The 22,172-nt window shown below is 42.0% G+C and overlaps 1 protein-coding gene across 4 annotated transcripts in view; it reads left to right on the top strand.

Moving 5' to 3' along the window:
* LOC126473445 (CTD nuclear envelope phosphatase 1 homolog) overlaps positions 1 to 22,172 on the top strand; it is a 112,759-nt gene that overhangs the window by 66,255 nt on the left and 24,332 nt on the right. For all 4 annotated transcript variants that reach the window (XM_050100496.1, XM_050100495.1, XM_050100498.1 and 1 more), the window contains 2 exons: positions 4,588 to 4,778; positions 4,949 to 5,177. In XM_050100496.1, the coding sequence (XP_049956453.1) occupies positions 4,588 to 4,778; positions 4,949 to 5,177 (420 nt within the window). The remainder of the gene's footprint in view (positions 1 to 4,587; positions 4,779 to 4,948; positions 5,178 to 22,172) is intronic.

Genomic DNA, 22,172 nt, shown 5'->3' with positions numbered 1-22,172 from the left:
TTTCTTTGATGATTCCTTTGATCGCCCGTATGGAGTGCGTCCCCCTTCTCTGTTACCTCCTGGAGTCTGCTTTCGGTACTTGCTACGGTGGCTTAACTTCACACTACCTGCACCTTTCCCAGTGGGTGTGAACCCTTCACCACCTTGGCTTCGTGAAGCAGCCCTTGTTAACCTTGGCCTTCATTTGGTTCCTAAGGGCACTACTCCAGCCTCCCTCTATTGCCTTCAGTTTCACGACCTACACATGGAACTTCGCGATAGTACCTTTTTACTAATGGCTCGCGGACTGACAGTGGGGTCGGGTGTGCTTTCATCATTTGCACCCGTGTCTTTCAATATCGGTATCGTCTGCTCTGATTCACTCATTGCCTTTCAAAGAGTATGTGTGCTGTACGCTGCCCATCCCTTAATGCAGTGGGTCCAGGAAAACTGTCACTGCTCACTCTTGGTGGAGCCGGTGTGATGTTTCTGTGGGTTCCTGGTCACATCGGTCTGCTAGGAAACGAGGCTGGTGCCAAGGCTGCAGTTCTCGTACCTCAGCCCGCTAGTTCATATATTCCCTCTGATAATCTCTGTGTTGTCGTCTGTCAGGATGTGGTGTCCCTTTGGCATCACCAATGGTTCTCGCTTCACAGGAATAAGCTGCGGCTTATTAAGCCCCTCCCCTCAGCTGCATATTGGGCACTGCCTTTTTAGCCATCATAATTTGATAAGTGGCGCTACCCCACCACTTTGTGCACGTTGCACTTATCCGCTAAAGCAATATGGCAAAGGCCATTTAATTTTTAGTTTTGGACCTCTGTTTCTGTACAGTGTTTTTTAGCCCTTTTTCCACGTGCCTGTTTGTAGCTGCCTTCTGTTATGTCAATTGGGACTGACGTATAGTCGTTTTTTAACTCCCCTCTCTTCATGTTCTATAGTTTTGACTTGGGCGTGTATGACCCCAGTTGTGTTTTGTCCCCTAAAGCAAAACAAAACCAAACAAAACCAACACTTTTAATTTCAGTTGGCAGAACTCCCTACTTCAACCAGACGTCCTTCCTGAAAATTCCTTTTTACTAAGGAGAACTATTCAACTATTCTGGAAGATTATCTGGTTTTACTTGCCAGATTACAAGTATTACTGAACTGTTCCAATGCTATTCGCAGAATCCTCATCCGCTTCATTCGACACTCTTAGGTCAGCGTTAACCATTGTCACAGAACTTCATTATAAAGGGAGTCGTGGTTTGACGCATGACACTGTTTACTCTGTGGCTACCTGTAATGATTCAGATTCATCATAAGATGGTCTTTTTCTGCTGCATGACGCCCAAGGGGAACCTCTAACAAAAAATCCAAATGCAACGAATCCAGAATCGGTACAATACTCTAACACTAATAACTTAACTTAAACTTAATTGCCTACCAAGTGACCACGATTTCTCAGTTACATCAGCTATTATGAGGTAAGTGTTTTATGACCTCCTGAAATATTAAATCGCGTCTCTGTGCCCTCACAACTGTCACCTCTACTATTGAGTAACCCAAGTAATTTGTGACTGACTTATTATAACCACTATAGTATAATTATATTGTGGACCATACAGTCTCAAAAAATTTATACATTGTCAAATCAATCTTGTAAGTGTCTGACATTAATGAGATGTAAAATTTTAAAAAAACAGTTACTCATCACAAGGTTTTGTGCCCTTGCTCATTTACATTTTCCCAGGCTAAGAACTGCCTAAACTTATAGTTGGTTAACTGTGTGCCATTATCTGAAAGTGAATCTTTTGTTCTTCCCTATAGCTCTAAAATAGTGGTCCATGAGTGTAGTTGTTACTACATAGCTTGGAGCTGTCTTCATCAGAGATAATGTTACTAACTTTGACCAGTATTCAGTCACAACAAGAATAAATGACATTCCTCCCTGCCCTCTAGGTGTTGTAGATGTGTGTTTCAGAGCCACAAAAAGGTAACTCGATCATGAATGAGGTATTTACTGAACCAGTAAGTGTTGTGTACCAAATGTGACACAAAAGAAACAAGACTGGTATTGCTAATTATTGTTGTAACACAAATAGATTTTATTAGTGATAGTCATCTTCAGAGTAGGACACATTTAAACCCACACACTTTGTAACAAAAAAGCTCTGTAACCAAAGTACAATGCAACTCTGCTGTAAAGATATAGCCAGAAATGGCCTTTTTTATTCTCTTAACAAAGAGTGTTCGTGTTAATGTCATGCAACTGCTATAAACTGAAATTTCACTAGGCATTGCCATTACTTGTGTGTTGAAAACTTAATATACTGCAGTGCAGCGACACACTTTCGATTCTGTTCCCTCTGATACAGTAACTGTTGTTCACAATTAAGTATTACTATGACTGGTTATGGACTACCCTACCATTGGTGAGGCATTAAACAGCATGACACAGAATTTATGTTAAATTATCCGCTCCTAAATTTGCACACAAAAATATATAAACAAAAAAATAAGAAGGGTAAATTTACTGAAGCACATTTTCATAAACAATATTTCATTGAGCACATGTATTTGCAGTGCTGATTGAAAACACTGATATGCATACAACACAGTAATATCTCACTGGAAGTTTTAAGAATGGATCCGCTACTGCTTACTGGTTTGCCTGGCAGGTACATGGAGGGTGGAGAATGAGTCATTGCCTTACCCTTGAACGCCCTCTGACACGAAAATGCATTTCCTTTATTCAGTTTGTTGGGGCTGCTGGTGGAGTGCGGGTCTGCTAGAGCTTGTTGCTGGATTCTGCCTACGTGAAAATGGGCATAAAAATGGAGCAACGAGTTTGTGTGAAATTTTGTTTTAAAACCAGGAAATCACCTTCTGAGACTTATGAACTATTAAAAACAGCTTTTGGAGATAATTTTATGAGCCAGTCAAATGTTTTTGTCTGGTTCAACAGATTTAAAAATGCCCACGAATCATTTGAAGATGAACCACGGTCCAGTTGTCCTTTCACCTCAAAAATGAACGAAAATGTGAAAGTTCTCGACTTAGTGCGCTCTGATCATAGACTTACAATTAGGGTGATGGCTGATGTGCTTCATTTAAGTTGAGTCAATTTTAACTGAGGATCTGAACGTGCGCCAAGTGTCTGCAAAGTTCATTGGAAAAGTGTTGTCAAGTGACCAGAGACAATACCGACTTGAAGTGTGCCAAGTACTGATTAATTGGACTAAAAATGACCCAGATTTGTTAAATAGGGTAATTACAGGTGGCAAATCTTGGGTATATGGATATGATCCTGATACCAAATTGCAGTCTTCGCAGTGGAAGACTCCGGGTTCACCACGACCCAAGGAAAGAAAAAGGGGGGGGGATTGAGGCACAGTCGGTCGAAGGTGAAGACAATGTTGGCGATTTCCCCCCCCCTCCCCCCACCCTCCCCCTACCGGTATTGTGCATCATGAATTTGCACCTGGAGGACAGGAATACTACAAATGTGTCCTTGAGCTCGAAATGGTGCGGAATAAAAGGCTTCCATTGTGGAAAGACAGGAGTTGGGTGCTACACCATGACAATGCTCTGGCTCATCGTGCCTTCTCCATAGTTGAATTTTTGACCAAATTCAACATTCCTGTGCTTCCACAACCATCATATTCCCCTAATTTGGCCCCTGTAGGCGTCTACCTGTTTCCTAAACTGAAATTGTCACTGAAAGGGAAGCAGTTTGACTTGATTGAAGATATACAGGCAAATACAGAGAGCGTCCTTAACACACTTCAAGAAAAATATTTCCAGGAATGTTTCCAAAAGTGGAAACACCACTGGAGTCGGTGTATTCAGAAAGAAGGGAACTATTTTGAAGGAGATGCATCACAGTAGCATCACCATTGTACAATTACAAGCCCACTCTTAAAACTTTCCAATCACACCTCGTATAAATTTGCTGGATAACACCAGTAGCCCTAATGCAATAAACACGTTGCTTGACTAACCATTGAAATGAATGGCTTTATTTTATTTCAGTTTACTGAAGTGCTTTGGAAATCGTGCTTAGAGTTGATCTGTTACTCATCAAATAACTGAAAGTTTAATTAATCACTTGAAGTAAAGGCCCCTGTGAATAAAAATGAATCGGAACAATATTCATTAAATAGTAATAATAAAAATAGTTTAATAGTTACAAGTTGTATACACATTTGCTTGTGTGAAATTGACACTGCCTCAGAGTTGTTACTATGCTAGGAGTTAGAGGAAATGCAATTCTGTTGCAGACCTGTAAACATAATTCATTTCACTGTGATCTGTCTGATACACCTCCCAGAGTGTGTAGTATAATAACAAGATAGATTGTGGCTTTTTAAATCTGTGGATGCATTGGAGCAGTAATATGCATTAGTAATGGTAATGTGGCCTTCATTGCAGATTCCCCTTCATAACAGATAATTGCGCTTCTGTCTTGCCTCCTCCAGCTGCCTCAGCAGTCTTCAGACTGTTCAGTACATGTCGGGGGGGGGGGGGGGGGGGTTTCAGTGTTTGTTGTCAGTAACTCACAATAACAATAATACAATTTCTGCAAATGTTTTGTAAATATAATATGTATTTCTGTGTTTACAGGTATTGTAAAACGTAAAGTACTAGTACTAGATCTTGATGAGACATTGATTCATTCACACCATGATGGTGTGGTTAGACAAACAGTGAAACCTGGTACTCCACCAGATTTTGTGCTTAAAGTTACAATAGACAGACATCCAGTGCGATTTTTTGTCCATAAGCGACCACATGTGGACTTCTTTCTGGATATTGTAAGTGCTTCTATGACTTGATAAAATTGTGTACTTAAGTGCTTATGTCATTGTACTGTGTGATGTGTGTTAGTTGAAATGATAACTTAGTTTCAAGGAATGTTGGAAGAGATATAGTGTGGAGTTGTGTAAGCATCTAAAAGAAATTTTAATGTTTTCCTTCATAATAGGTATCACAGTGGTATGAGTTGGTTGTATTCACTGCCAGCATGGAAATATATGGAGCAGCAGTGGCAGATAAATTAGATAATAATCGTGGCATTCTACAGCGACGATTTTACAGGCAGCATTGCACACCTGATTTGGGCAGCTATACAAAGGATCTCTCTGCAATATGTGGTGACCTCTCCAGTGTTTTTATCCTGGACAATTCTCCAGGAGCATACAGGGCATACCCAGGTTAGTTTTTAGAAAGGTGTAAATGATTAGATAACCAGCTGCTGAAAAATTAACACAGTACCAACATAGAATGTGACCGATTAAATGGCAATAAAAGATTATTTTTACTCCTGCATAAGAACTTGTTAATATTACCAACTTTTAATTTTTATGCTAAGGTCATTAGTATTACTAAGCATGATTATTTATTTCAGTATAAATATACAGTATGTTATTATTCTGAATTCTGCATTAAATTATGCTAAATGGCAGTTTACTATATATTTTTGTTGGACCAAGTGATTTTTGGTGTGAAGATATAAGGGGCAGTCAAATGAAAATGAGACAGACGGAACAAAAAGTAAGTAAACTGTCATTTCAGAAGTAATCACCAAAACTCTTAATCACCCAGTGTGAGACGAGACAGTCAATGCCTTCATCAAAAAATGTTTGTGGCGGCCTAGGGATCCATGATTGTACCAAGGTATGCTTATTTTCATCCGAATCAAACCAATGGCCTTGAATGTCTTTCTTCAGGGCTCTAAAAATATACAAATTGCATGGGGAGAGATCTGGACTGTATTGAGGATGTGTAAGGGTTTCCCACATGTTACCAAGATTGTTTCAGTTATGCTGCAGAAGTTTCAGTTCTTTTCCATTGTAGCCCCCCCTCCGCCCTGCTAGGTCACCAGCCCATGTAGGCAGTCCGTGTTGTGGAGCTGTTATGTACCCATTTGGCTGAGCCCTCTGACAACACAAGGATCATACTACTGATACCTGAGCTGTTCCCTCCCCATGTATGAGAATGAGTGGTTGCTTCTCTTCCTGGAGCATCAGAACTCCCAGCAACGGAGCTTTGCCAGGTTACCCTTGCTGTTGCTGGGTCACATACATGGGGAGAGCTCCTGATTGTAGTGGGTGATATCAGGGCGGATGCTTAGCACATGAAGCATATCAAACTGAAAAAATCTAGCTGTTCTCAAACAGTCATCTCTTCGAATGGTGAAAGATCATTAATTGCTGCTTTGTATGACACGGCAGCCTTCCCTTCCCTGGCTGCACCATGGGAGGAGGGCCCAACTCTCCGACTTGGGATGAAACAGTTTCCCTGCTACATTGTCTGTAATAGCACGGATGGGGACACATTCACCACCACAAAGTCATTGTTTTTTGTGAAGAATATCGAGGACAAGTTTGGTGAAGTGGAGTTTCTCAATAAGATGCAGTCAGGTTCCCTGTTGATCAAAGCTTCCTCTGCCACCCAATCTGCAGCTCTCCATGCTTGTTATCTTCTTGGCAATGTCCCAGTGCCTATTACCTCTCACCAATGTGGTCCAGGGAGTGATTTTACATAGAGACCTCATCCTGCAAATTGATGATGAACTCCGGGCTAAGCTGGAGTGACGTGGCTTCGTTTCGTTTGGCATGTGCAGAGGGCTCGCAGAGACGACCGCACCGATACTGGCGCCTTCATTCTGGCTTTTGAGGGGGACACCCTCTCAGAGAAGGTCAAGGTTATGTGCTACAGATGTGATGTGAAGCCATACATCCTATCACCCATGAAGTGCTTTCAGTGTTGCGTCCATTTTGGGCATATGTCTTCCCGCTGTATGGCAGACCCTCTGTGTGGTGATTGTGGACACCCACTCCATGAGGGAAGCCATATGTTCCGCCACTTGTGTGTGTCAATTGTCATGACTGCCACTCCCCTCACTCACCGGATTGCCCGGCTGACAAGAGAAAAAAGATGATCCAAGAGTACAAGTCCCTGGATCGCCTCTCTTATGCTGAGGCTCACCAGAAACATGAGACACTCCCTCCAGTGTCACTTTCTTCAACTTTTGCCTCAGTTACATCCTTTCCTCCTCCTACCTCTTCCTTACCCCCCAGCCCTCTCTCCCCTCCCTCTCTCCACACCCTCTCTCCCCTCCCTCTCTCCCCTCCCTCCTCGCCCCCCTCTCCCCTCCTCGCCCCTCTCCCCCCCCCCACTCCCCCCCCCCCACCATGCAGTTCCCACGACCTCCCATCCAGGAGCCACTCCTCCTCCTCCTCAGCCAAAGAAGTGCCCCCCCCCCCTTCTTCAGCACCAGCTGATGAAGCCCCCCCTCCCCCACTCTCTGGTGTGTGTCAGTCCAGAGCTTCCTACCATGAGAAGCACTACTTGTGCACCCTAAGGTTGCTTGCTCTCTTTCAGTTCTGGATCTTGCAGACGCCTGTACTCCCTCTGTGCCCTGCCCTCCTCCACCTCCAGAACAGAAGAAGAAGGAACTTAAGTCCCAAGACACGGCCCCCCTTGGTGCCCCCAGAGGTGCCATCTCCCCCTCTCACATCCTGAGTCTGACATCTTATTTAAGGATGTCACCCCATCCTTGTCGGTGACAACTGACCAAGTGACATGACCACCTCTCGGCTTCTTCATGTCTAACCTGAACTCTCGCCACACGTTCATCCAGTGGAATTGCAACGGCTACTATCATCATCTACCAGAAATACAATGTTTTGTTTCCTCTTGTTCTGCATTCTGCCTTGCTCTTCAAGAAATGCACTTCTGTGACAACCACACTCTAACATTTTGTGGTTATTGGGTGCTCTGTCGGAACCATGCTGGCCCCAGGGTAGCATCTTGTGGGGTCTGCACTTTGGTTTACTTGGTGTAATTAGAGACTGGAACCCCCTCTATACCAACCTGGCAGCAGTAATGGTTAGAGCACAGATGACTCTGGCAATCACCATTTGCAGTGTCTAGCTCCCTCCAGGTAGGCCACTTCATTATTTGAACTTCGTACCTCAATACAGCAATTCCCACCCCCTTTTTCCTCCTTTTTTTTTCCAGTGCCCACCACCTACTATGGGAGAGTGCCATCTCAACAGGTGGGTGTCTCCTAATTGACCAACTTATTACATATTTCAATTTGTGTCTTCTCAATAATGTTTCCCCTGCCCACTTCAGTGCCGCTTAAGGCACCTTTACTGCTATCGATCTGACGATCTCCTCCCCTGCTCTCATGGCTTCCCTACATTGGTCATCTCAGGATGATCTTTGTGACAGAGAGCACTTTCCGGTGATTTTAATCGTTCCCCTGCTGCAGAGAGGCTCCCACATTGGGTATTACACAGGGCCAGTTGGCTTTTATATATGTCTGTTGTGCACTTTGGCACCTCCCTCTCAACTTGCATTGATGCGGTCATGCAAGACATCTCTGCCACTATTCTTCATGCTGCTGGCACTGCAGTCCCCTATCCATAAGTCCCCCACCCCCTTGTTGACTGGTACCGCAGTGGACCAAGGATGAAGCAGTCGCTGTCTAGGAATGCTGACTGGCACTGCAGCAATTCAGACTAACCTCCTTGCTTTTAAGCATCTCCATGCTAAGGCTCATTACCTTATTAAGCAGAGTATAAAGGAATGCTGGGAGCACTAGTTTCCTCCCTAGGGACGTATGCCTCTTCATCACAGGTTTCGTCCAAGCTCTATAGCCTTCTGTCCCACATCCTCTTCCTATCTTGCTACCTTTCTCCAGCAGAAACACCGAGTTGAATAGACTACCCTCTGTTTCAGCCTGCACCACACTGAACCCTGTAATGAACCCTTCACTGAACAGGACTTCTTGCAGGCTCTTACCTCTTCACATGACACGGCCTCAGTCCCGGATTCCATCCACAACCAGATGATCCAACATGTTGATGTTCCCCAGATGCGACACTTCCTCAGGGTCTTCAACCGCATTTTGCTCACAGGTGCTTTCACGTTGCAGTGGTGTGACAGTATAGTTATCCCCGTTCTTAAGTCTGGGAAGAACCAAAGTCCCTCGACAGGAAACGCCCAATTATCCTGCTCGAGAGGATGGTTACCTTCAGATGAAGTTGGGTATTCAAATCTCGGGGCCTTTCGTCCAGTATCAACTGATCAATTACTCAGATTGGAAACAGCAATCCAGCAGGCTTTTACTAATCACTGGCACCTTGTCACGGTCTTCTTTGGCCTACATACGATACTGCATGGCTCCATCACATTTTAGTTACCCTTCATGACTGGGACTTTCGTGGCCCCCTTCCGATTTTTATTTGCAAGTTTTTATCTCAATGGTTCTTCCGGGTTCAAGTTGGCACTTCACTCAGTGCCCCTCGGATTCAGGAGAACGGTATCCCAAAGGGTTCTGTGTTAAGTTTCACACTCTTCCTCATAGCCTTCAATGGGCTTGTAATTTCTGTTGTGCCTATGGTAACCTTGGCGTTGTACGTTGACAATTTTTGCAACTGGCGCAGCTCCCACTTGTTAGCAGCTGTTGAGTACAGGCTCAAAGACGCCACGCGTTGGACCTTTGAGTGTGGGCCATCACCCATCACTTCCAGTTTTCTCCCTCCAAAATATGGGTTATGCATTTTTTTCATTGACTCACAGTGCACAGAGACCCACAACTTTATTTAGGTGAACGACCAGCTCCTCGAGGTTGTAGCACTTTCCCTTTCTTGGGCTTTGTGTTTGATAAAAAACTGACATGGCTGTCCCATATTCCCTTCCGTGATTCTAGCTATGGATATGCAGATCTCCATCAAATCTCTCTTTGCGCAAAAGTGGAATAACATCTGCCACTCCTCTTGGAAGGAGTCCACAGTTTTATACCGTCAACGCATTAGTCATATAGGGCTCTTGAGTAATGAACCACCCTCACAATGTGGTTGTGGAACCAGACTGATGGCATCCCATATATAGGTGGCATGTTCTCTTGGTTTGGACCATGGTGCTAAGTATAATCTTCCAGTTTCCTTAATTCTAATATTAGCAGACGATTCATGGCTGTCTGAACTGGTCCTGAGTTTCTTCCATGAAAGTGGTTTTTGTTTCCAGATATAATGTTTTGCTATACTCATGTAGCAGGGGCAGGGTGGTTGTGGTCGGATCTCTCTTCATGTCTTATCGGTCTGGGACCCCATGACCACTCCCCCATGGAAAGACCGTTCGTTTTTTCCAGTTTTTAGATTTGGTCTCACCTTCTAAGCCTTTTACTGTGTGTGTGTGTTTTAACTTAGTTATTTTATCATTTGACTCCCCTGACTGGATCTGTCCACTTTTAGTGGACCCTCTTTCTGTGAGTAACTTCAGAATCGCGGGACTGATGGCCTCACTGTTTGGTCCCATAAACACTCTCAATTAATCAATCGTTCAGGACTCCAAAAATATAAAAATCACATGGTGAGGGATGTGCACTGTATGGAGGATGTGTAAGAAAGGACTTCCCAGTGAAACTTCTGCAGCATTATTGAAACAACCTTGGTAACATGTGGCAAACCCTCTTACACATCCTCCATAGAGTCGAGATCTCTCTCCGTTCAATTTCTATATTTTTGGAGCCCGAAAGAAAGACATTCATGGCCGTCACTTTGCTTTGGACGGGGAGGTGCGTGCCTGGGTGCTATCATGGTTCCATAGGCAACCGCAAAGATTTTGTCCAAGAAGGCTTTGATCATCGTGTCTTACACTGGGATACATCTGTTAATAGGTATGGTGATTACTTTTGGGATCATAAACAGTTGTCTTACCTTCTGCTCTTTTCCATTTGACTGCCCCTTTAACTTTTACGAAGAAACCATTCCACCATGTACCTTAATTGATACAATGAAGCCTAAATCTGGATGGGTGGGCAAATATTTGGGCTGCAACAATCTCTATATACACTCATGCTCATAAATTAAGGATAATTCCAGAATGTGGTGCGGGTTGATAAGTTGAGAAAACTGTCCTGAAACACATGTGCTACAAAACGCCAGTTTCATGCACATGTACTCCGAGATCAATATGGGATATGATCACCAAGCACACATACACAGGCCACACAACGGGTTGGCATACTCTGGATCAGGTGGTCGAGCAGCTGCTGGGTATAGCCTCCCATTCTTGTACCAGTGCCTGTCGGAGCTCCTGAATTGTCGTAGGGGTTAAGACGTGCAGCGATACATCAACCGAGAGCATCCCAGACGTGCTCAATGGGGTTTAGGTCAGGAGAACAGGCAAGCCACTCCATTTGTCTGATATCTTCTGTTTCAAGGTACTCCTCCACGATGACAGCTTGGTGGGGCTGTGTGTTATCATCCATCAGGAGGAAGGTGGGACCCAGTGCACCCCTGAAAAGGCAGACATATTGGTGCAAAATGACGTCCCGATAAACCTGACCTGTTATGGTTCCTCTGTCAAAGACATGCAGGGGTGTACGTGCACCAATCATAATCCCACCCCACACCATCAAACCACGATCTTCATACGGGTCCTTTTCCAAGACATTAAGGGATTGGTATCTGGTTCACACCAGATGAAAAGCTTACGAGAATCACTGTTCAGACTATACTTGGACTTGTCCGTGAACATAACCTGGGACCATTGTTACAATGACCATGTACTGTGTTCTTGACACCAGGCTTTAAGGGCTCTCCTGTGACCAGGGATCAGTGGAATGCACCTTGCAGTTATCTGGGCAAATAAACCATGTCTGTACAGTCGTCTGTAGACTGTGTGTCTGGAGAAAACTGTTCCAGTGGCTGTGGGTCCCTAGCAAGGCTACCTGCAATACTCTGTGGCTGTCTGCAGACACTGATGGTGAGATATTGGTCTTCTTTTGGTGTTGTACACTGTAGACGTCCCATACTGTAGCACCTGGACACGTTTCCTGTCTGCTGGAATCGTTGGCATAATCTTGATATCACACTTTGTGGCACACGGAGAGCCCGTGCTATGACCTGCTTTGTTTGACCAGCCTCCAGTCGCCCTAGTATTCTACCCTCATAACATCATCAATATGTGTCCTTTGAGCCATTTTCAACACACAGCCACCATTAGCACATCTGAAAACATCTGCACACTTACTCGCTGCACCGTACTCTGACATACACTAACACACCTCTGCGTATGTGGACTGCTGCCTGTGTCACCGTGCTACGATCGCAGGTCAAATGCACGGCATGGTCATACGCAGAGGTGATTTAAACCTGCAAATCGCCCACCACAGCGTTGTTTCACCATGTATCAATATTATCCTTAATTTATGAGCATGAGTGTACAAAAGCCAGTGTCCCAACTGACTGACTCGCTCACTGACTTAACATCGCCCAGCCCAGACCACTAAGGATAGAAACTTAAAATGTGCAATGTGTGTTGATCTTATATTGCAGGCGACACTTACGATGAGATTTTTTGAAATTCCATCCCTAACGGCATGAGATATTTTATGAAAAAATTTCCTTATAAAAGCGGTTCTAAATCTATGAAAATTTGAATTAGGCTTCTTGGTAGGAAATTAAAAATATATGTTTTGCTGTTTCTGGAAATCCCCTTCCCCATGGGGTGAAATAGAAGATGAAAGTTTTTTCTGGAGATATTTAATTATGCCAACATTTTTTAAGGTAAATCCATGAAAATTTGCATTTGGCATCTCTTTTAGAAAAAATAGTTATAAAAATTACCTATGAAATGTTTTGTGAAAATATTCCAATGTATAAGCATTTTTAAAGCTAAATGTATGAAAAATTGGATTCTGCATCTTGGTTAGAAATGAAAAATAAGTGGTTCATTGTTTGTGAAAAATGGGGCTAGACTGATTCACTGACTTCTCATCACCCAGCCCAATCTGTGAAGGGCCTGTGAGTGTGTGGATCTTACTCTGTAGGCATCATTCAGGAAAGGATTGTTCGAAATTCCACCCCTACTGGAGTGAAATAGAGGAAGACTTACCTTAGGGGGGGAAAAAGGACAGGTATACACTCGCACACACGCACATATCCATCCACACATACAGACACAAGCAGACATGTCTTTCCGCTCCCGGGATTGGAATGACTCCTTACCCTCTCCCTTAAAACCTACTTCCTTTCGTCTTCCCCTCTCCTTCCCTCTTTCCTGATGAGGCAACAGTTTGTTGCGAAAGCTTGAATTTTGTGTGTGTGTGTGTGTGTGTTTGTGTTTGTTTGTGTGTCTGTCGACCTGCCAGCGCTTTCGTTCGGTAAGTCACCTCATCTTTGTTTTTATATATAATTTTTCCCACGTGGAATGTTTCCTTCTATTATATTGATATCAGTAGTTATAAATTAATAGATATTTCTGGGAATGATTACATATTTGTCCTTGGCACATTCTTCCAGAAGAAATTAATAGAAAGTGGATTTGAGAACAACTAAATTCTGCTAAAACTGAAATTACATTTACTTTAAGAGACAACATGGATTGTAGAGATATCAAAAATCCTAAGGCATTCAGAAAATTTGGAGTGTTCATATATTAATAAGGTGCAGAGGAAAAATACGTAAGAAGCTAGGGGGAAACTCATAGAGCATAAAGTAAAAAATGTTTATTATATAAATTTATTTGAAAATGGTGATATCCACCAGATTTAACTAAGCAACAAGTTGGAAACCTAGAAAATTAAATTTATGAAGACATAGACAAAACACAACAATTTACCACAGATAATTATGAAGCAAGTAAAAGAAGTCACAATCATGGAGAAAGCAAAAGAGAAAAAAGTCTCAATTAGAACAAGAAGTGTGAGGGGTAGTTATAAAATTTCAGTTGTCATCCCAAAGAAACCAAGGAAAGAAAACAAAGCTTCAGCCAGTCAATTTGGTGATACCATTAGTCCTTCTTCACATATTCACCCTTCAGTGTGACACATTCTTACCAGTGTGGTGGAGACCTCAGTTGTACAAGTCTGCAGTTTGGTTGTTCGGTAAACATTTAATTTTCGGAAATCGCGTGATTGTCATTCAGGAAATGCCCATTATGTGATGGTTTAATCATTTGAAGAAAGTGGAAGAAGTCACTGGGTGCCATATCAGAGAATACAGGGGTAAGGCAAAATTTTGTATCCCAGAGAAGCAGCAGTGCAGATTAAGCTGGAGCATTGTGGAGCAAAAACACGCCCTTGTACAGCTTCATGCATGCCTTTGTCTAGACAGTCTCCTGTAAATTCATCAGGAGATTACGGCTTTATGCTCCTGTAACCATTTGCCCCTTAACAAACATAATCTCTTAGCACCACACCATGGTAATCCCAAACTATACTAGACATCACTATGTTCTTTGATGGGTTGGTCTTCATTTTTTCTTGGCAGTGATAAATCCTCATGTACTTTGCCATTTGCTCCATTTTCTTGGGGTTATAATTATACGCCCATCGCTCACCCATGATGATTAAATAGCTGAAGAAGTCATTTGGATTGGCCTGGAACAACTTAAATTTTCCATTGCTGCTTCCATTCTGCATACTATTGAATGGATGTGAGCTATTGCAGAATCAATTGGATGGTGATATGTGTCTTATTCAAATAGTCATGCCAGGTGTTTGAAATAGATCTGTGACTGATTTTTCACTTTCACTTCATGCACGAGGTCCCCACTTCTCTTGTGATTCTGTTTCTTCACAGAGAGGTTGTCTGCAACTTAGTTGTTTGTCATCTAGACCTTTTGACCACACTGGAGGCATCTACATCACCTAACCACTGTGTCGTATGATGATACATTGTGGCTATACACTTCCTCCAACTCAAAATAGATTGTTGCAGCCTTATTCATTATCAACTGCACAAAACAAATTACCGGAAAGTACACCCTTTATCAGTCGTCTGCACCATTTTATTTTGCCTCTTCTTGTGGCATGCTATCTTACTGTGGCACAGGGATTTCAGTCTGTGCCAGATCTATAGACACATACTGCGAACAAACAAAAGTTTGTGACAACCCCTCATACTGAGGAAAATGTGAGAGTTTCAAGTAAATGACAGTAAGAACGTGATAGAATATCCTAGACAAAACGAAACTATTTGGTATTGTTTTTAATGGAATAAGAGGCGATACACTGAGAATCTTGTAAGAAAAACAGCTGAAAACAAAAGGACTAAGGAGAAGTCAAATCAGAAATTTATATTTTGCATATTTCACTTCGGTAAAGCAATGAACATTTGTGTTTGCCTTCTCTGCTAGAAATAAAATGTACAAATGTAACTGTTTTTGGAATTTCAACCCCTTATGGGGTGAAAAATTCTATGAAAATATTTCATTGCAAAAGCATTTTTAAAGCTAAATCTTTGAAAATTGATGTTTGGCTTCTCAGTTAGAGATTAAAAAATTCATGTTTCGCTTCTTTTTTGGAAATTCAGCCGTTGTTGTCGTTATCATCGTGGTCTTCAGTCCAAAGACTGGTTTGGCGCAGCTCTCCATGCTTCTCTATCCTGTGCAAGCCTCTTCATCTCCAAATAACTACTGCAACCTACATCCTTCCAAATCTGCTTAGTGTGTTCATCTCTTGGTCTCCTTCTATAGTTCTTATGCTCCACGCTTTCCTCCAGTAGTAAATTGCTCATCCCTTGATGCCTCAGAATGTGTCCTCCTAACCGTTCCCTTCTTCTAGTCAGCTTGTGCCACAAATTCCTCTTCTCCTCAATTCTGTTCAGTACCACCTCATTAGTTACTTGATCTACCCATCTGATCTTCAGCATTCTCCTGTAGCACCACATTTCGAAAGCTTCTATTCTCTTCTTATCTAAACTGTTTTATCGTCCATGTTTCACTTCCATACGTGGCTACACTCCATACAAATACTTTTAGAAAAGACTTCTTGACACTTAAATCTTTTCAATGTTAACAAATTTATCTTCATCAGAAACGCTTTCCTTGCCATTGCCAGTCTACATTTTATATCCTCTCTACCTCGACCGTCATCAGTTATTTTACTCCCCAAACAGCAAAACTCATTTACTACTTTAAGTGGCTCATTTCCTAACCTAATTCCCTCAGCATCACCTGATTTAATTAGACTGTATTCCATTATCCTTGTTTTGCTTTTGTTGATGTTCATCTTATATCCTCCTTTCAAGAAACTTGACAAACCTCAGAGTTTTTATTTCTTCTCTATGGATTTTAATTCCAGCTCCAAATTTTTCTTTCGTTTCCTTTACTGCTTGCTCAATATACAGATTGAATAACATTGAGGGCAGGCTACAACCCTGTCTCGCCCCCTTCTCAGCCATTGCTTCCCTTTCATGCCCCTCGACTCCTGTAACTGACATCTGGTTTCTATGCAGTTTGTAAACAGCCTTTTGCCCCCTGTATTTTACCCCTCCACCTACAGAATTTGGAAAAGAGTATCCCAATATTGTCAAAATCTTCCTCTAAGTCTACACACGCTAGAAATGTAGGTTTGCCTTTCCTTAACCTATCTTCTAAGATAAGTCGTAGGTTCAGTATTGCCTAGCGTGTTACAATGTTTCTACAGAATCCAAACTGATCTTCCCTGAGGTCAGCTTCTACCAGTTTTTCCATTTGTCTGTAAAGACTTCATGTTAGTATTTTGCAACCATGACTTATTAAACTGATATTTTGGTAATTTTCACAGCTGTCGACACCTGTTTTTTTTAATGAGATTGGAGTTGTTATATTCTGCTTGAAGTCTGAGAGTATTTCACCTGCCTGACACAACTTGCTCACCAGTTGGAAGAATTTTGTCATGTCTGGGTCTCTCGATGCTATCAGTAATTCTAATGAAATGTTGTCTACTCCTGGGGTCTTGTTTCGACTTAGGTCTGTCAGTACTCTTCAACCCCTAAGAGGATGAAATAGGGTCAGGTTGATTCACTGACTCATGATCACCCAACCCAAACTGCTAAGGGTAGAAACTTGAAATTCGAAGAGGGTGTGGTTCTTATGTTGTAGGCATCACTTAAGAAGGGATTGTCCAAAATTCCACTCCTAAAGGGGTGAAATTTGGGTTGAAAGACTTTTTGAAAGTATGTCACTATTAAGGGAATTTTGAAGCTAGAACTACAAATACTGATATTTGTTTTCTTAGCCAGAAAATAAACATAGTTGTTTTTCAGCATTTTTTGAAATTCAACCTCATTGTTTCTGGAAATTCAACCGCTATGGGAGTGCAATATGTGATGAAAATTTTTAAGAAAATATTTTGTTACATTAAAAAGAATTTTAAAGCTATATTTATGAAAATTGATGTTTCATTTCTCTGTAAGGTTGTTGTTGTTGTTGTGGTCTTCAGTCCTGAGACTGGTTTGATGCAGCTCTCCATGCTACTCTATCCTGTGCAAGCTTTTTCATCTCCCAGTACCTACTGCAACCTACATCCTTCTGAATCTGCTTAGTGTATTCATCTCTTGGTCTCCCTCTACGATTTTTACCCTCCACGCTGCCCTCCAATACTAAATTGGTGATCCCTTGATGCCTCAGAACATGTCCTACCAACCGATCCCTTCTTCTGGTCAAGTTGTGCCACAAACTTCTCTTCTCCCCAATCCTATTCAATACTTCCTCATTAGTTATGTGATCTACCCATCTAATCTTCAGCATTCTTCTGTAGCACCACATTTCGAAAGCTTCTATTCTCTTCTTGTCCAAACTATTTATCGTCCATGTTTCACTTCCATACATGGCTACACTCCATACGAATACTTTCAGAAATGACTTCCTGACACTTAAATCAATAATGGATGTTAACAAATTTCTCTTCTTCAGAAACGCTTTCCTTGCCATTGCCAGCCTACATTTTATATCCTCTCTACTTCGACCATCATCAGTTATTTTGCTCCCCAAATAGCAAAACTCCTTTACTACTTTAAGTGCCTCATTTCCTAATCTAATTCCCTCAGCATCACCCGACTTAATTAGACTACATTCCATTATCCTTGTTTTGCTTTTGTTGATGTTCATCTTATATCCTCCTTTCAAGACACTGTCCATTCCATTCAACTGCTCTTCCAAGTCCTTTGCTGTCTCTGACAGAATTACAATGTCATCGGCGAACCTCAAAGTTTTTATTTCTTCTCCATGAATTTTAATACCTACTCCGAATTTTTCTTTTGTTTCCTTTACTGCTTGCTCAATATACAGATTGAACAACATCGGAGAGAGGCTACAACCCTGTCTTACTCCCTTCCCAACCACTGCTTCCCTTTCATGCCCCTCGACTCTTATAGCTGCCATCTGGTTTCTGTACAAATTGTAAATAGCCTTTCGCTCCCTGTATTTTACCCCTGCCACCTTTAGAATTTTAAAGAGAGTATTCCAGTCAATATTGTCAAAAGCTTTCTCTAAGTCTACAAATGCTAGAAACGTAGGTTTGCCTATCCTTAATCTTTCTTCTAAGATAAGTCGTAAGGTCAGTATTGCCTCACGTGTTCCTGTGTTTCTGCGGAATCCAAACTGATCTTCCCCGAGGTTGGCTTCTACTAGTTTTTCCATTCGTCTGTAAAGAATTCGTGTTAGTATTTTGCAGCTGTGACTTATTAAGCTGATAGTTCGGTAATTTTCACATCTGTCAACACCTGCTTTCTTTGGGATTGGAATTATTATATTCTTCTTGAAGTCTGAGGGTATTTCGCCTGTTTCATACATCTTGCTCACCAGATGGTAGAGCTTTGTCAGGACTGGCTCTCCCACGGCCGTCAGTAGTTCATATGGAATATTGTCTACTCCGGGGGCCTTGTTTCGACTCAGGTCTTTCAGTGCTCTGTCAAACTCTTCACGCAGTATCATATCTCCCATTTCATCTTCATCTACATCCTCTTCCATTTCCATAATATTGTCCTCAAGTACATCGCCCTTGTATAGACCCTCTATATACTCCTTCCACCTTTCTGCTTTCCCTTCTTTGCTTATAACTGGGTTTCCATCTGAGCTCTTGATATTCATACAAGTCGTTCTCTTATCTCCAAAGGTCTCTTTAATTTTCCTATAGGCGGTATCTATCTTACCCCTAGTGAGATAGGCCTCTACATCCTTACATTTGTCCTCTACCCATCCCTGCTTAGCCATTTTGCACTTCCTGTCGATCTCATTTTTGAGACGTTTGTATTCCTTTTTGCCTGTTTCACTTACTGCATTTTTATATTTCTCCTTTCATCAAGTAAATTCAATATTTCTTCTGTTACCCAAGGATTTCTACTAGCCCTCGTCTTTTTACCTACTTGATCCTCTGCTGCCTTCACTACTTCATCCCTCAAAGCTACCCATTCTTCTTCTACTGTATTTATTTCCCCCATCCCTGTCAGTTGCTCCCTTATGCTCTCCCTGAATCTCTGTACAACCTCTGGTTCTTTTAGTTTATCCAGGTCCCATCTCCTTAAATTCCCACCTTTTTGCAGTTTCTTCAGTTTTAATCTACAGGTCATAACCAATAGATTGTGGTCAGAGTCCACATCTGCCCCTGGAAATGTCTTACAATTTAAAACCTGGTTCCTAAATCTCTGTCTTACCATTATATAATCTATCTGATACCTTTTAGTATCTCCAGGGTTCTCCCATGTATACAACCTTCTTTCATGATTCTTAAACCAAGTGTTAGTTATGATTATGTTGTGCTCTTGCAAAATTCGACCAGGCGGCTTCCTCTTTCATTTCTGTCCCCCAACCCATATTCACCTACTATGTTTCCTTCTCTCCCATTTCCTACACTCGAATTCCAGTCACCCATGACTATTAAATTTTCGTCTCCCTTCACAATCTGAATAATTTCTTTTATTTCATCATACATTTCTTCAATTTCTTCGTCATCTGCAGAGCTAGTTGGCATATAAACTTGTACTACTGTAGTAGGAGTGGGCTTCGTATCTATCTTGGCCACAATAATGCGTTCACTATGCTGTTTGTAGTAGCTTACCCGCATTCCTATTTTCCTATTCATTATTAAACCTACTCCTGCATTACCCCTATTTGATTTTGTGTTTATAACCCTGTAGTCACCTGACCAGAAGTCTTGTTCCTCCTGCCACCGAACTTCACTAATTCCCACTATATCTAACTTCAACCTATCCATTTCCCTTTTTAAATTTTCTAACCTACCTGCCCGATTAAGGGATCTGACATTCCACGCTCCGATCCGTAGAACGCCAGTTTTCTTTTTCCTGATAACGACATCCTCTTGAGTAGTCCCCGCCCGGAGATCCGAATGGGGGACTATTTTACCTCCGGAATATTTTACCCAAGAGGACGCCATCATCATGTAATCATACAGTAAAGCTGCATGCCCTCGGGAAAAATTACGGCTGTAGTTTCCCCTTGCTTTCAGCCGTTCGCAGTACCAGCACAGCAAGGCCGTTTTGGTTATTGTTACAAGGCCAGATCAGTCAATCATCCAGACTGTTGCCCTTGCAACTACTGAAAAGGCTGCTGCCCCTCTTCAGGAACCACACGTTTGTCTGGCCCCTCAACAGATACCCCTCCGTTGTGGTTGCACCTACGGTACGGCTATCTGTATCGCTGAGGCACGCAAGCCTCCCCACCAACGGCAAGGTCCATGGTTCATGGGGGGGGCTCTGTAAGGTATAAAGAAATATTTGTCAGGGGATGAAAGTTGCTATGGAGCTATCGCCACGAGAATTCAAAAGGCATGATTAACAAAAATTTTAGACTTCAACTACCAGAATCGCTTTTTGGTCAGAAGTACATTCAGAAAAGCCCATGCTTATATGGCCTTAACTAGCATGGAAGCTTAGAAGCTGTTGCAATTTATGAACAACAAAAATTCGATTAAATAAAAACAATAAAATCTCTACAGACTGTAAAGTCTATGCAAGCGAAGCAATGGGTGCTAAGCTAGTCTTCTATAATAAGCCACCCACATGGTGTGTGGTTATGGAGCCTCACAGACAATAGGCCACATCTTTCCTTCTATTTTTACACACCAAGCATGATTTTCCAGGTTCTTTGTCTCTAATGTTGGTGGATGACATATGGACAGTTGAAATGGTTCTTCATTTAATCCGAGGGAGTGGGTTTTATTCTCAAATCTAACATTTTAAACTGCTGTCAGGCATGTTCAGGATAGTTTTGGTGTTTGATGCCGCACTGTGGGCACAGGGAGGGGAAGGTGTCTGACAGTACCTCCTCAGCCAGACACTTGGGTACACTCTTTTACTTTGTTTTTAATTATTTTTTATGTGGTTAGCCCTTTTTTCTGCCACATCCTATTTTGCTTTCTAAGAGGGACCCCTTCATATAGTACTTCCATAGAGTAAAGGCGTTAAATTTTTCTTATCCTTGAAGCTAGCAAATAATGGAAGAACAAGCGAACATGTTTTTACGCTCCCTCTGAGGGAATGGGTTTTTCTTATCTTTTAACACTTTGACTGTAACTGTTCAGGGTTGGGCGGTTGTGGGAGGGATGTCTCTTGCCAAATACTAAGCTTTGGGGGCACTCAATTGCAAGCCACAAACCTGCTGCCATAATTATTTCCCTCACTTTATTTCACTATCCTGTTGGTTGATATTCATTAGTTTTCATGCTTTTTACTTGTACTATTACAGATTTACTCTCCATTTGACTAGAAGGAATTATTCATTTACCGTATTTTCTCGAATCTAAGGCGCACCTGAAATTTGAGACTTGAAATTCAAGGGGAGAGAAAAGCTTTAGGCTGCACCTCCAAATCGAAACAAAGTTGGTCCATTGTAATATGAGACACAATTTAGTTCGAAGGAATGACGATACACCTACAGTAGTTAGGTTCGAGTCGTAAGCTTAGCAGTTAAGCTTTACCAGGTAGCCATTGCTATGCGTCAGTATTTATAAGGGTACCCTTCCTTTTTCACATGCTTCGTCTGGTTTGAACTGATTGCTTATTTTTCTTTGATCTGATAAGTGCCGTTCTCTTGCTTATTTTTCTTTGATCTGATAAGTGCCGTTCTCTTTGTTATAGGTGTTTACGTCACTCTAAGCTGAAAATGCATTACTGTACTGTGTCATGCATTGTTTGTTGCATTCTGATGATGAATGTTTACGGCCTGTCGACACTCGTGGCTTGGCTTGCTTTTGTGCGCGCTACCGCCGCTTAGAATAAAAAAAAAAAAAAGAGAGAGAAGAGAGGAATCGTCTCATTAGCGAAACAATGGCAAGAGACTGCTATTTGTTGTTACTTACACTGCTGCTTTCTTTGATAATGATCAACAAGAACCAAATAATAGACTGCGTATGATAGAAGATGTTCTGAACGAGAGTTTAGCGAAAATTTTTCTCCGTTTGAAAA

The sequence above is a fragment of the Schistocerca serialis genome, chromosome 4, assembly GCF_023864345.2.
Source record: "Schistocerca serialis cubense isolate TAMUIC-IGC-003099 chromosome 4, iqSchSeri2.2, whole genome shotgun sequence".
NCBI classification, from domain to species: Eukaryota; Metazoa; Arthropoda; class Insecta; order Orthoptera; family Acrididae; genus Schistocerca; species Schistocerca serialis.
The sequence above is the reverse complement of the archived record's forward strand: the minus strand, read 5'-3'. Positions and strand labels throughout refer to the sequence as shown.